The sequence below is a fragment of the Amblyraja radiata genome, chromosome 5 (genome assembly GCF_010909765.2).
Source record: "Amblyraja radiata isolate CabotCenter1 chromosome 5, sAmbRad1.1.pri, whole genome shotgun sequence".
NCBI lineage: Eukaryota > Metazoa > Chordata > Chondrichthyes > Rajiformes > Rajidae > Amblyraja > Amblyraja radiata.
This window is the reverse complement of record NC_045960.1, coordinates 65,615,262-65,631,126: the sequence shown is the minus strand read 5'-3', so window position 1 is coordinate 65,631,126 and position 15,865 is coordinate 65,615,262. Positions and strand designations below refer to the sequence as shown.

The 15,865-nt window shown below is 44.3% G+C and overlaps 1 protein-coding gene across 2 annotated transcripts in view; it reads right to left on the bottom strand.

The window, feature by feature from the left end:
* The window catches only part of kif3c (kinesin family member 3C), a 131,291-nt gene extending 117,206 nt beyond the window's left edge, over positions 1-14,085 (bottom strand). For both annotated transcript variants that reach the window (XM_033021419.1, XM_033021420.1), the window contains exons 1-3: positions 13,604-14,085; positions 12,871-13,515; positions 8,964-9,829 (exon numbers count right to left, since the gene is read on the bottom strand). In XM_033021419.1, the coding sequence (XP_032877310.1) occupies positions 8,964-9,829; positions 12,871-13,402 (1,398 nt within the window). In that variant the 5' untranslated portion in view covers positions 13,403-13,515; positions 13,604-14,085. The remainder of the gene's footprint in view (positions 1-8,963; positions 9,830-12,870; positions 13,516-13,603) is intronic.
* Between the last annotated feature and the right edge of the window lie 1,780 nt (positions 14,086-15,865).

Genomic DNA, 15,865 nt, shown 5'->3' with positions numbered 1-15,865 from the left:
AGAAAATTAGGAATCTGCAGTAAGATTGAATCCTGCAAACATAACAGGCTCTTGAATACAAAGTGCAAAAGAACAGCCAGTTCCATAACGCTCAAAGGAAATTTAGAAAATTTTGTTTTATTCCCCCAATCTTACTTTAGTTGTTTTGTTGCCTCATAAACATGACAACAAGCTCACATGAATGCTCGATTACTTTGGAAAAAAATATTAAGTAATTTCATTTGCAGTTCTGAGCTGAATAGACTTCACGATGGTTTCAACTGTGAAATATCACTTCATTTATTTGAGCTATTCAAGAATGTTCCTGGTTTTGTTAACTGCAAAATAGGGCAGACGAAGTGGCCAATTTTGGAGATACTTCTGGACATTTGTCATGTGCTTCTGGTCAGAACACATTCCTGCTCCTACTTATTTGAAATATACTCTTCACATTCATTACCCACATTTCAACCAAAAGGCACTGCAATTTCCTAATATATAATTTTTGTCACAGATAAATTTTCCAAAATGTTCTTGAATTGATTATATGAACTAATGATACTGTTGTAAGGCAGTCAAACACTCAGTAAGCCTATATGCATGGAAATGCCAAAGTGCATGGAAACAGGCCCTTCTGCCCAACTTGCCCATGACAACCATTTCGGCATTCTTGGCTAATTCCAATTGCCTGCATTTGGTCATATCCCTCCGAGTCCTTGCTATCGATATATCTGTCCAAATGTCTTTTGAAAGTTGTAATTATCTACTTCAATAGCTTCCACTAGCAACTCTTTGGAGACGAAAACAGGAAGGCAGATTACTATCTAAATGGTGCCAAGTTGGGAAAAGAGGAAATACAACGGGACCTGGGGATCCTTGTACATCAGTCTATGAAAGTAAGCATGCAGGTACAGCAGGCAGTGAAGAAAGCGAATGGCATGTTGGCCTTTATAACAAGAGGAATCGACTATAGGAGCAAAGAGGTCCTTCTGCAGTTGTAAAGAACCCTAGTGAGACCACACCTGGAGTATTGTGTACAGTTGTGGTCCCCTAATTTGAGGAAGGACATTCTTGCTATTGAGGGAGTGCAGCGTAGGTTTACAAGGTTAATTCCCGGGATGGCGGGACTGTCATATGCTGAGAGAATGGAGCAGCTGGGTTTGTACACTCTGGAGTTTAGAAGGATGAGAGGTTATCTCATTGAAACATATAAGATTGTTAAGGGTTTGGACATGCTAGAGGCAGGAAACATGTTCCCGATGTTGGGGGAGTCCAGAACTAGGGGCCACAGTTTAAGAATAAGGAGTAAGCCATTTAGAACAGAGACGAGGAAACACTTTTTCTCACAGGGAGTGGTGAGTCTGTGGAATTCTCTGCCTCAGAGGGCGGTGGAGGCAGGTTCTCTGGATGCTTTCAAGAGAGAGCTAGATAGGGCTCTTAAAAATAGCGGAGTCAGAGTATATGGGGAGAAGGCAGGAACGGGGTACTGATTGGGGATGATCAGCCATGATCACATTGAATGGTGGTGCTGGCTCGAAGGGCCGAATGGCCTACTCCTGCACCTATTGTCTATTGTCTATAACTCGTTCCAGATGTACACTATCCTGAATGAAAAAGTTGCCCCCAAGGTCCTTTTTAAATCTCTTCCCTCTCACCTTAAGCCTATGCCCTCACGAATCCTTTGTCCCCCCCACCCCCACCCCCACCCCCACCCCCCCCACCCCCACCCCACCCCCACCCCCACCTACATCAAAAGTCTGCTTACCCACCACACCACCTCCAGGTCCTTCAGATCGGCCGATGGCATTACTGAACATCCCGCGGTCTATGCATAAGCTCAGGGGTGACCGAGCCTTTGTGGTTGCAGCTCCTAGATTGTGGAACAGCATCCCTCTTCCCATCAGAACTGCCCCCTCCATCGACTCTTTTAAGTTGAGACTTAAAACACATCTTACTCTCAAGCCTTTCTTGACGTCCTCTGAGGGAGGGCTATATGTATGTATTTATGTATGTACTTGAATCTATGAACTAAAGTTGTATAACGTTAGTACCTCCACCAATGTAAAGCACTTTGGTCAACGAGATTTGTTGTTTTTTAAATGTGCTCTAGAAATAAAAGTGACTTGACTTGATTTGATTCCTCCATCAGACAACATATTTCCAGTCCTTAGCGTTAGCAGCCTTCTGGAGCTCTTTCGGTTCTCCAGCAGGGCCTATCTTTTCACTTCCAAATTCTCTTCAAATTATTGTCCCTTAAATGTGCTTTCACCCTCACAAAACCTTTTCAATTTTCCAGAATCTCTTCCGACAGTTATAAGTTGCGATTTCAATTTCCTCCGATGTGCTGCTGCTTTACAGCATCATCTTGTGGAATAACAAGAATAGATGAGTCACAACACATCAGGAAGCTAGTTGGTCTATCTTATCCTAGCTATTTTTTTCAAAGCTCTGTATCTCAATCCAGTCTGCTGATGAATCCTGCACAAAATGCCAACTTTCTTCTTCATTTATCTCCTTCTCCAGAGAAAACCTGCCAATATTTACAGATTGGAAATCCATTTTAATGATTCTCAGCAAAATAAATTCTTCAGTCATCAAAACTACCTACATATGCACTCCATGAGTACAATTTAAATAAAGCAGCATTAAACAACTGAACCTTTAGCACCGTTTCCTGGATGCAAGGAAAGTGCACTCAACTTGGTCAGGCAGTGCAGAGGAGAGCCACAATGTTGATACTTTGCATCAATGAATTAGTATTTCAGAAACGTTGCAGTGCCATGATGTTATGCTTAGAAATGAAACCCTAAAAAGGTATTTTACAAAGGTAGACCAAAGAAAGAAAACCAAATGGAAAACTGTTTCAATTTCACCTATGCAAATAGTGAAAGTAAATAAATTAATTTCAAACTTGCAGAAAGTGATTTATTTGGTTAAGAATTTCTTATTTATGTGAAAACCAGAATTGCATTCTCAGTATAGTGCTGGAAATAAAAACTTCAAAAATAGGTAATTATTTGTTAAAATTGGTTAAAATTGTAAAATTGATTATTCTAGAGAGATGAAATAACTGCCTTCATTCATAAGCTTCCTTGCTGAGGGAGGCAAACAAATTCATTAATGGAAAAGGGATGAAATTTAAATCTGAGACACGATGAATAGGCAGGGGAGCCCAATATGTGAATTGCAAAATTTTAAATGGGAAAGATCAATAGAATCTAGGGGTATGAATATTTTTAAAGGGAAAGGACAACAGGTTACTACCGATGCTATAAATAGTGACATTCAGTGCAGAAGCAGGTAACAAATGATACAGATTTAAGCTGAAACAATTATCTCACATTGTCAAAGATAATCCTTTTGTTCTTTTCTCCCGTCTCCCACCTTCTATGTTACTTAAAACTGATGCAACGTCTCTGGCCTGAAACATTAACTCGGTTTTTCTTTCCACCGATGCTGCTTTATTTACTGAATGTTTCTAGTATGTTCAGTTTTTATTGCAGATTTAAAACAACTGGCAAAAGAACCTCAAGCAGCACAGTAAAAATAAATGCTGAGTAGGTTGTTGTTATCTGGAATGCACTGATGGATTGTCAGAAACATTGATGGATGTACATGCAATAATAACTTCCAAAAATAAATCCGGATAAACACTTGAAAAGGCTTGGAGTTCTTCAGGGAACGATTAAGGGAATAGATCTAACTGAACTGCTATATCAAAAGAAGAGGCACACACTCAATGGGCTTAAATCCTCTTGCATTGTATTATTTTTTTATTGTATTGACCTCAACAAATCATTGATCCAACTGCATTTGAACACTTTCTCCAGATTGGAATGCCCTGCTTCTCAATGCAGGAGGGTATCAAGAAGATGCCAATGAGATTCACACAGCTGGAAGCAAAAACACCAAAACATCAAAAAACTTCAGTGGATGCAAGCCTAACCTACCTGTCTTTTTTCATAAAGACAAACAGATGGCACAATGGTGCAGCTGAAAGAGCTGTTATCTCACAGCTCCAGTGATCCAGGTTCATTCCTGACCTCTGTCTGTGCAGAGTATACACAATTTCCATGAAACAGCATGTTTTTCCACCAGATGCACAGGTGAATAGGTTAATTGACAACGATACATTTTCTCGAATCAGTGGAGGGGGGTGTTTGATAGGAGTGTGGGGAGAATATGGAATTAGTATAAATGTGTGCTTCATCTTCGGCATAGACTCGATGGGCCAAAGGGCCTGTTTTCATGCTATACTACTCTGTGATTCTGTGACAACCCACCCATCCAAATATCAGTCGAGTAACCTTCTGCAAACTGCTTCCCTCCTTAAATAAGAAGATCCACCCTGTACTCCAGGTAAGGTTTCACTAATTCCTTGCAGATCAGAACCATAACCTTTCTACTTTTAAATTCAATTCCCTTCATGATGATAACATTTCGTAAGTTTTCTTAATTCCTTGTTAGTCCTGCATAGAAATCATCTGTGGTCCCTGCATTAGGCCCCCCAGATCTCTCTGTGTTTAAGAATGTTTCAATCTTGCACTGTTTAGATAACATGCTTCTTTGTTTTTTTTTGTCAAAATGAACAATTTCACATTTTCCCCGCTTATACTTCATTGGCTTTTTCATTATTTTGCCCTTTTCACAATTTTCTTTTCTCCCAATAATGGTGTCATGGCATACTTACTTTTGATGCCTTTTGCCAAGTCATTTATATAAATTGTAAAAAGCCGAGGCTCCCGGTTCGTCCCTGCAGCATGTACCAGTGCTAACATTTGACCATTAAAAGAAAGACCCATTTGTGCACACTCAAGGATTGAAGAATATAAACTTAATGTAGTAGGGTGGCCTGTCAATTACAATCATTGTAATCCATTGCAAATATCATTTCTGTGCAACATGTGAAATGAATGCTGGGTGTATTCCCACATTTTGTGTGTGATTCAGGATATGAATCACACTAAATCACTCATCTTGTACATCCCAGGGACGGTAGTAAAAGGGACATCTTCATACTCTCGGTTCGAGAATGGTTTGTGTCTCAGAAAGCCCTGAAGGGAAAATCATAAGCAACTTCACAAACTTGTAATCTGAAGTCCCTTTGTCAATATATTAAATGAAACCCAGGGGGGGAGAGAAGGGGGGGGGGAGGAAGAGAGGGGGGGGGGGGGGGGGGGGGGGAGAGAGAGAAGGGGGGAGGGAGAGAGAAGGGGGGAGGGAGAGAGAAGGGGGGGGGAGAGAGAAGGGGGGGAGGGAGAGAAGGGGGGAGGGGGAGAGAAGGGGGGGAGAGGGATAGAAGGGGGGAGAGAGAGAAGGGGGGAGAGAGAGAAGGGGGGGAGAGAGAAGGGGGGGAGAGAGAAGGGGGGGAGAGATAAGTGGGGGGGAGAGAGAAGGGGGGGGAGAGAGAGAAGGGGGGGGAGAGAGAAGGGGGGGAGAGAGAAGGGGGGGGGCGGGGGGACGAGAGAAGGGGGGGAGAGAGAAGGGGGGGGAGAGAGAAGGGGGGAGAGAGAAGGGGGGGAGAGAGAAGGGGTGGAGAGAGAAGGGGGGAGAGAGGATAGGGGGGGAGAGCGAAGGGGTGGAGAGAGAAGGGGGGAGTGGAGGAGAGAGAAGGGGGGAGGAGAGAAGGGGGGGAGAGAGAAGGCGGGGGGCGAGCGAGAAGGGGGGGAGAGAGAAGGGGGGAGAGAGAAGGGGTGGAGAGAGAAGAGAGGAGGGGGGGGAGAGAGAAGGGGTGGTGATGAGAGAAGGGGGGGAGAGAAGGGGGGGACGAGACAGGGGGGTGGAGAGAACGGGGGGGAGAGACGGGGGGGGAGAGAAGGGGGGGGAGAGCAACGGGGGGGGGAGAGAGGGGGGGGAGAGAAGGGGGGGGAGAGAAGGGGGGTGAGAGACAGGGGGGGGAGAGCAGGGGGGGGTGAGAAGGGGGGGGTGAGAAGGGGGGGGAGAGAAGGGGGGGGAGAGAAGGGGGGGAGAGAAGGGGGGGGAGAGAAGGGGGGGGAGAGAAGGGGGGGGGAGAGAAGGGGGGGGAGAGAAGGGGGGGGAGAGAAGGGGGGGAGAGAAGGGGGGGGACGAGAAGGGGGGGGAGAGAAGGGGGGGGAGAGAAGGGGGGGGAGAGAAGAGGGGGGAGAGAAGGGGGGGGAGAGAAGGGGGGGGAGAGAAGGGGGGGGAGAGAAGGGGGGGGGAGAGAAGGGGGGGGAGAGAAGGGGGGGGAGAGAAGGGGGGGGAGAGAAGGGGGGGGAGAGAAGGGGGGGAGAGAAGGGGGGGAGAGAAGGGGGGGAGAGAAGGGGGGGAGAGAAGGGGGGGAGAGAAGGGGGGGGAGAGAAGGGGGGGGGAGAGAAGGGGGGGGAGAGAAGTGGGGGGAGAGAAGTGGGGGGAGAGAAGGGGGGGGAGAGAAGGGGGGGGAGAGAAGGGGGGGGAGAGAAGGGGGGGGAGAGAAGGGGGGGGGAGAGAAGGGGGGGGAGAGAAGGGGGGGGAGAGAAGGGGGGGGGGGAGGGGGGGAGGGGGGGGGGGAGAGAAGGGGAGGGAGAGAGAAGTAGTGGAGACACTTTTAAGAAGTATAATAAAGTTTAGCGGGCATTTTACCTACCGGTCGGTTTTCCTTCGTTCTGAAAACTCCAATGAGCCAATCAAAATGCCCGGTCAGCGAAGGAGATTGCCTATGGCTGCCCTCGACTGCCTGTAACTAAATAGCGACCCTACTCCACTGCACTACGAGTCAAAAAGAACCATGCCGACCAAATTTTACTCGCGCAAAACTTTTCAACATGCTGAGAAATTTAACGCGACCTAGCTGAGGCCGCGAGCATTCGGGAACTTCCCTCGAGCATGAAGGAGAGTTCCAATGACCTCACATGACCTCCTTGGACCTCGTGTCGGCCATGCTGCGAGTTTGAGTCGAGGGCAAACTCTTCTGAACTCACAGATTAGGTCGCCGCAGTGGGACAGCCCCTTACGCAGCAAAGCTGCACCACCGTGTCGCCCTGGAAAGTTTCTAACTGTGTGTTTGTCAATGTTTTAAATACTTAACCATTATACAGTATTTATATATTTACCGCCTCACATTTCTTAGTCATTCCTTCTATTTTCCCTATATATAATGCATTAGAACAGTCATTAGAATAGATTGTCTTATATCACAATCAGTTGCTTTCCTTGAATGCCATGTATTTTTGTATGCTGTCACAGGTTTATGGCTTACCAAACGTCAGTGGAAAGTGTTGAGGTACTGAGATCTAGCTTTACAGTAGAATTAGCTGCATAACATTCTTATTTATGCATGAAGCAGATGCTCTTCTCACACATAATGAGTTTCATTTTCCATAGTATCCTGTACACTCCAACTAATATTTATGTGAAATACATAATTTAAAACTTGGAAATTCAAAATACGCAAGTCATGGATCAAGCTGAAAGCAAGAATAGTTTTATTTGTATATAAATTATTTGCTTTGACTGGAGCAATAACATTTTCTAAGTTTTGCAGTACAAAATCAGTAATTGAAAGATTTAAGAAGCTTGAGGGTAAGGGCATGCCTGGACCAAAACCTATTCATTGGGGAGATAGCTGTTTTCCAGCTGAAGCTTCCTGTTCATGCTGCCATCCAAGTCAAAACAGTTCTTCAGATTTTGCAGATTCTCTGGCATGAACAGATCTGGCATACTGTTGTTAAGAATATTTTTTTTTTTTGCTTTTCTACAATTTTGGAAGTAAATATTTGGAGGACGGACACTTAATGAGATATTTTTTGAAGGAAATAACTGTAAAGGTGTGACCATGATGTGATACTAAAAGCCCTGTCCCACAGTACGAGTTCATTCCAAGAGCTCTCCCGAGTTTGTCCTGATTCGAACTCGGAGATTTACGGTAATGGCCACTCGTCGGTACTCGGGGCTCTCGTGGACATTTTTCCAACATGTTGAAAAATCTTCATGAGTCTTCCCGTGCTTACCTGCCGTTAGCGAGTCTTCCAGAGTACCTGCCGTTAGCGAGTCTTCCAGAGTACCTGCCGTTAACGTTATGAGTCACTAAGAGACCCTCTACGTTTATTCTCCGTGCTTACCACGAGTTTGATTTTTTTTTTTAAACTTGGGAGAGCTCTTGGAATGAACTTGTACCGTGGGACAGGGCTATTAAGATCTAACATTTATGAAAAGTAAACCATTAAGTTCCAACAGTTTATTCGTCAAAAAATTGTACATCCTTAAAAAGCACAGTTGTATTATAATGCTGAAGACTGGTACAAAATGCATGGTTGCTGTATCTTGTTAAAATATGACCCTACTTAAGACTGCATTCCCAATGTGAGAGAGGCTAACACTAACAGGTAAAGCTATGAAAGACATGATACAGCTTTGTCGATTTCAAACACATGTCATTCAAATTGTTCCAGAAGTGCTGTACAATCAGTATATCCCATTACACCTTGCTGGAAGTAATGAAATACAATTTGGTCCATACCAATCCTAGAAACATCTCACTCACATATAAATCTAAATTAAAAATATACATCAGTCCACCAAAATAATTTTGCAGTGGAGAAATAACTCTGTGGCTGTGACTGTGATCTCTGGAAAACAAGTTCAACAAAAGATTGACTGGGTGAATGTGCAGCCATTGTAGTTTTTGCATTTACTGGTGATCTATTGTTGCATCTCAGAAGGATTACACCCAGAATAGTATCACTAATGGATCATGGGAATATCATTAGCAATGTTGCACTGCTGATATACAAACAGTGCATCTTCTGTATTGCACATTGTAGTGAACTAGTTTAATTTCACTTCCAATCCATGCACAACTCATTGGAAATAGTTCCTACATTAGACACCAGAGGTAACTTTAAGAACAACAAGTCAAAAGGCAAACACTCCAAGCAATAGGGTCATCCATGCATTTTACCAGAACTGCTATATTATTCTATGTTAACAAAGCTTCTCCCCATTCAAAGATCCAATAACTTTGAGAATTGCAATGCCAAAATCCCTACCTTAAACTTGGCTGCAAGATGCTCCGTCGCTTCTTGCTCCTTCCGCAGATCTTCCATCATCTTTCCCTTCTCTTCTAATAATTTCTGCTTCTCTTCTGCCACTAAATTATGATCATCTTGGATTGCTAATTTTTCCTTCTCCAATGTCTCTTTTTGTTCTTTTAGGTAATTTGCCATGTCCTTTTCTATGTTGTCTTCAGCCTCCTCAACTTCATCTATGAATTCTACCCCTTCCAGGATGATTTTCCTTTGGCTTTTTCTTCTTTTCTTACCCAGCATCCCTTTTCTCTCCAATTGTGCCTTCAATCTTGCAATTTCTTCTTGAAATTCTCTCAACAATGCATCTTTGGGATCTTCATTAATCCTTGGCTTGTTTTTAATATTCTTGGCCCTGTTGGCATACCTCAAGGTTGTTAAGCTCTCTTCATAATTGCTGGACGCTGGGCCGAGAGTGGCCACCATAATTGTCTTAGCATTACCACCCAAGGAGTCTTCTAACAGGCGGGTCAGCTTTGAGTCTCTGTAGGGAATATGAGTGCTCTTGCCATCTACTAAAGCAGATATTACATTACCCAAAGCAGAAAGAGAAAGGTTAATTTTAGCAGCCTCTTTCAGACGCTCTCCTTGGACTCCAGTTTTGCTCTGACGCTCACTGCCAGCAAGATCAACCAGGTTCAACTTGCCTACTCTGATGTGATTCTCACCATCCAAGCCAAGCTCACTGCATTCAACAGTAACAACAAAAATGGCATGAGATCTTGAACTGTACTCATTCATGTTTGTGGCTGCAACTGCTCTGGACTGGTTTCCAACATTCATTACGTGTTCTATTTCCTTGACATTCTTAGTTACGAAGGATGACAGATCTGCCAATTAAGAATGAAAACATCACATTATATTAAATGTAGAAACAAGGAACTGCAGATGCCAGCTTCCAAAAAAAAGGCACAACGTACTGGAGTAACTCAGCAGATCAGGCAGCATCCCAGGAGAACATGAATAGGTGACGCTTCAGGTCAGGACCCTTCTTCAGACTCATCTTCACTTCTAAAGAAGGGTCCCAACCCGAAATGTCACCTCTCCATGTTCTCCAAGGATCCTGGAGTTGTTTCAGCACTTTGTGTCTTTTACAAAAAAATATTAAATACCACCATCCTCTGTTAAAACCCTGTAAATTTAAACGATAGTTCATGTATCTGACACTGTTGAACTATGTTGCAATAGTATAACTTTTTACAACTGAATGAATAAAGGAGAAGTAATGAGGATTCCTCCTGCTAAAGAATCATCTTTTTCAATATAATCAAACCAATCTATGATACATAAATGAAATTATCCAAAACATGCATGGGACTGAACCAAAAATGTTTCCCAAACTATCGACGTATTTTCCCAATGAATTTGTTGTGTTGATATTTGTATGGATGCCGAGTCCTGCCTGATGTCGAACAATGTACTTTCAGAAGAAGCACTCCAACAAAATATGTAAATAAATAGTGAATATGCATAAATAACTACAGTACCTAGACCTAATCATCAATGAAGTTACAGAACTTGGAGGTTTGAGAAACAACCACTTTTCATCATCTAAAATCTGTTCACATTTTAAAAGCTAATACAGTTACAAAGAATTTATTATCAAGTATGTAAGAACATTACAAGGTGGTTATACATTTTTGTTCAGCCTCTTTTTAAACTTAAGGTAGTCATAACTTTATTGATTATGACTTTTCTCAGCTGGTTCTGTCATTTAGAATGGATACAAGTTACATAAAAATATTGCTGAAAATCTGAAATATTTTAGCCCTTATCCGAACTCAAAAGTATTTACAGTGAAGATTGGGTAGACAAAAAATACTGGAGTAACTCAGTGGGTGAGGCAGCATCCATGGATAGAAGGAATAGGCAACGTTTCGGGTCAAGTTCCTTCTACAGACTGATGTCGGGGTAGGTAAAAATAAAGGAAGAAGCGGAGACAGTAGGCTTTGTGGGAGAGCTGGGAAGGGGGAGGGGAAGGATGGAGAAGGCAAGGATTATCTAAAATTCGAGAAGTCAATGTTCATACCGCTGGGATGTAAACTATCTAAGCAAAATATGAGGTGCTGTTCCTCCAATTTGCGCTGGGCCTCACTCTGGCAATGGAGGAGCCCCAGGACAGAGAGGTTAGATTGGGAATGGGAGGCATTGAAGTGCTGAGCAACCAGGAGATCAGGTTGGTTGGTTAGTACGAACTGAGCGGAGGTGTTGTGCGAAGCGATCGCCAAGCCTGCGCTTGGTCTCGCCGATGTAGAGAAGTTGACATCTAGAGCAGCGGATGCAATAGATGAGGTTGGAGGAGGTGCAGGGGAATCTCTGCCTCACCTGGAAAGACTGATTGGGTCCTTGGATGGAGTCGAGGGGGGAGGTAAAGCGACAAGTGTAGCATTTCCTGCGGTTGCATGGGAAAGTACCCGGTGATAGGTTGGTTTGGGTAGGAAGGAACAAATTGGCCAGAGAGTTACGGAGGGAACGGTCTCTGCGGAAAGCAGAAAGGGGAGGAGATGGGAAGATGTGGCCAGTGGTAGGATCCCATTGGAGGTAGCGAAAATGGATAAAGGAGAGCCAGTGGATGTAGTGTATCTGGACTTTCAAAAAGCCGTTGATAAGGTCACAGGAGATTGGTGGGCAAAATTAGAGCATATGGTATTGGGGGTAGGGTAGAGAATAGGTTGGCAAACAGGAAACAAAGAGTAGGAATAAGCAGTTTCCTGTCAGAACGGCAGGCAGTGGCGAGTGGAGTGCCGCAAGGCTTGGTGCTGGGTCGCAACTATTTACAATGTATATTAATGATTTAGATGATGGAATTAGAAGTAACACTAGCAAATTTGCAGATGGCACAAAACTGGGTGGCAGTGTGAACTGCGAAGAGGAAGCTAGGATGTTGCTGGGTGACTTGGACAGGTTGAGTAGGTGGGCAGATGCAGTATAATGTAGATAAATGTGAGGTTATCCACTTTGACGGCAAGAACAAGGAGGCAGATTATCTTCTCAATGGTGTCAGATTAGGAAAGATGGAAGTGCAATGAGCCCTTGTACACCAGTCACTGAAAGTAAACATGCAGGTACAGCAGGCAGTGAAGAAAGCTAATGGCACGTTTGCTTTCATAACGAGAGGATTTGAGTATAGGAGTAAAGAGGACCTTCTGCAGTTGTATAGGGCTCTGGTGAGACCACATCTGGAGTATTGTGTGCAGTTTTGATCTCCTAATTTCTGGAAGGACATCCTTGCTATGAGGCAGTGCACAGCATTGGTTCAATAGGTTAATCCCCGAGATGGTAGGATTGCCATAGATTGGAAAGACAGGGCTTGTATTCACTGGAATTTAGAAGGATGAGAGGCAATCTTCTTGGAACATATAAAACTATAAAAGGACTGGACAAGCTAGTTGCAGTCCAGAACCAGGGGCCACAATCTAAGAATAAAGGGGAGGCCATTTAAAACTGAGATGAGAAAAAAACTTTTTCACCCAGAGAGTTGTGAATTTGTGGAATTCTCTGCCTCAGAAGCAATAGAGGCCAATTCACTGGATGAATTTAAAATTGAGTTCGATGGAGCTCTAGGGGCTAGTGGAATCAAGGGAAATGGGGAGAAGGCAAACACGGGTTACTGATTGTGGATGATCAGCCATGATCACAATGAATGGCGGTGCTGGCTCGAAGGGCCGAATGGCCTCCTTCTGTACCTATTTTCTATGTTTCTATTATCTCTGAAGAAAACAAACAGAATCGCTGGTCTCCATAACGCATCGTCACCAGAAGCAAGTTCCACCAAATCCTAATTGTGCACATTTTATTTGTTAATTTTGCAATGAATAAAATGAATTCTTATTTTATGCGCAACTTTGAAGAAACAGATAAATTCGCTTACCTTTGATATAAACGCCGGTTTCTGGTTTTTCTTTCAACTCCAGTTTTTTGTTCTGGTCCTTGCTCAGAAGGTCTCGGATCTCCTCCTGGTAGATTTCCAGATAGGAAGCCCTCACTAGATATTGCTGGTCCTGGGATCGCGATATAAGGGTGAAGATTTGCTCGAACGCATTGGGAATGATTCCTCTTTTCTCTTGGTCGGCCCAGATCCCCTGCATGGTGTATGTTTTCCCTGTCCCTGTCTGCCCATAAGCGAAAACTGTCCCGTTGAAGCCCTGCAACACCGAGTCTACCAAAGGGCGGACTGTTTCGTCGTACAGGTCGCCTTGTTTGGAGCTGTACTCATAGACGGCGTCAAACGTGAAGATCTTGGGCATCTCGCTGGATGGTACTCTGGGGTTGCGAAGAGACACCTGTCCCAATTTCACATCCATAACCACGATCTGCTCGCAAGCAGCCGCCTCTTCTTTCCCATTCATCGGGCGGCATCTGACAACCACCTTCACCGATTCGCAAACCTTGGCTTTAGACATTTTCTTTTTGTTGATATATATATTTTGCAATCGGTGACCTTGTTTGTTCAAATTGCAGGCGTCTTAATGTAGATCAAGCATGCAGGCATAACAACTCGTTGTATGTATTGTGTCTGCAATAAAGCAATGCACACGTTACGCATCATTACTCGGAGCAGCAAGCAAAGCAATGCATTCACTCCGCGCCAGCAACGTACAAACCTGAGCCGAGCAAGCGGTGCATTGCACTGTGATAGTCTGCAGGGCATGGAAACGGGGAATCAGAGGCTCCGCGGTGGCAATTTTCACCCATTTGCAGCTGACAACGCCTTTTTTTCCTCTTCATTCAGATGATGGGACTCGTGTGATTGCAGCCATTGGGCTGCACACAAAACAGCTGGCAGGGTGCACTGCTCACTGTGCAGATGCTGAGCCTGTCGACCAGAGGAGGAGGAGGACGCCCAATGCTGGGGACGATGGTTGCAACCCAGCCAGCACCAATTCACCGGGGTGACATCATGTCTGATCCGCCCCGAATCAGCCGTCACCGAGACCCCGTTGAACACCGGGAAGTGTAGTTGTCGGTTGGTTCGGTTGCAGAGATTGATGAAACTGCAGCAGGTTGGAAGCGCCTGTTTATTCCAATCAGTTCGTTCAAAGTCGCCCTGGGTGTATGTGCTCCTTGTCAGCGTTACATTGTACCCCCATCAGTAGCGGCCCGGTGCTGTAGATGTATCCTTTTGGAAAAATAAAACAAGTAAAAGTAACACACAAATGAGAACAATGGTATCAAAAATGTCCCATGTTTTTGTTTAGTCAATCATTAAAGAAAAAGTCACGTGTTACGCATCTAGGATGTGAATTTTGAACAAGGAAAACGCTGCTGCTCACGTGCTCATCTGCAAACAAGAAAGCTTCACATTGCAGTAAAAGCCATCACCGGCGCTGTTGGGGATGTTGCAATGGAGAAATGTGAATCCTTTTGCTCATGTCATGTGGTCCACCTGGGTAACAAGATACAGATGCTTTTGTCATCTCAGCAAACGGATGCCCATACCAAGACATACCTTGAGAACCATGGTAGAAGGCTGAAATACGTGCAGCAGTCAGCATAGTGGTGCAGCTGCTGCTTCACAGCGCCAAAGACACAGGTTCGATTCTGGCCTCAGGTGTTGTCTGTGTGAAGTTTGCACATTCTCCCTGTGATCATGTGGGTTTCCTCCAGGTGCTCTGGTTTTCTCCCACATCCCAGAGACATGCAAGCTTGTAGGTTAATTAGCCTTGTAAATTACCCCTAGTGTGTTGGGAGTGAACGAGAAAGTGGGATCATGTAGAACGAGTGTGAACCGGTTAATGATGGTCGGCAAGGATTCGTTGGGCCAAAGGGCATGTTTCCATGTTGTATCTTTCAATTCAATCAAAGACCTTTACTTTGTGAGTGATCCTAATGGCTTCTATTGAATTGAACATGAACTAAGAAGTAATAAATATAAATGATTCCGTCCTTGGTTGTACTGTTGGAACATATTATATGTCCTTATTAGGTTTATCTCATAGGAAAACCCATTTAACAGGTAGGTCAATGCCGAAGTGCCTTTGTGAAATCCTCTTCCCTGACAACACTGTCTATCTTCAGCAAGTTATGATCTGTATATGAGGATGCTATGAGAATGCAGGGTGACTTGGACAGGTTGGGGGAGTGGGCAGATGCATGGCAGATGAAGTTTATGGCGGATAAATGTGAGGTTATCCACTTTGGTAGCAAAAACAGAAATGCAGATTACTATCTAAATGGCGTCAAGTTGGGAAATGGGGAAGGACAACGGGATCTGGGGGTCCTTGTTCATCAGTCTATGAAAGTAAGCATGCAGGTACAGCAGGCAGTGAAGAAAGCGAATGGCATGTTGGTCTTTATAGCAAGAGGAATTGAATATAGGAGCAAAGAGGTCCTTCTGCAGTCGTGCAGAGCCCTAATGAGACCACACCTTGAGTATTGTGTGCAGTTTTGGTCCCCTAATTTGAGGAAGGACATTCTTGCTATTGAGGGAGTGCAGCATAGGTTTACAAGGTTAATTCCCGGGATGGCGGGACAGTCATATGCTGAGAGAATGGAGCGGCTGGGCTTGTACACTCTGGAGTTTAGAAGGATGAGAGGGCATCTCATTGAAACATATAAGATTGTTAAGGGTTTGGACACACTAGATCAGGAAACATGTTCCCGATGTTGGGGGAGTCCAGAACCAGGGGACACCGTTTAAGAATAAGGAGTAAGCCATTTAGAACGGAAATGAGGAAAAACTTTTTCTCACAGAGAGTTGTGAGTTTGTGGAATTCTCTGCCTCAGAGGGCGGTGGAGGCAGGTTCTCTGGATGCTTTAAAGAGAGAGCTAGATAGGGCTCTTAAAAATAGCGGAGTCAGGGGATATGGGAAGGCAGGAACGGGGTACTGATTGGGGATGATCAGCCATGATCACATTGAATGGCG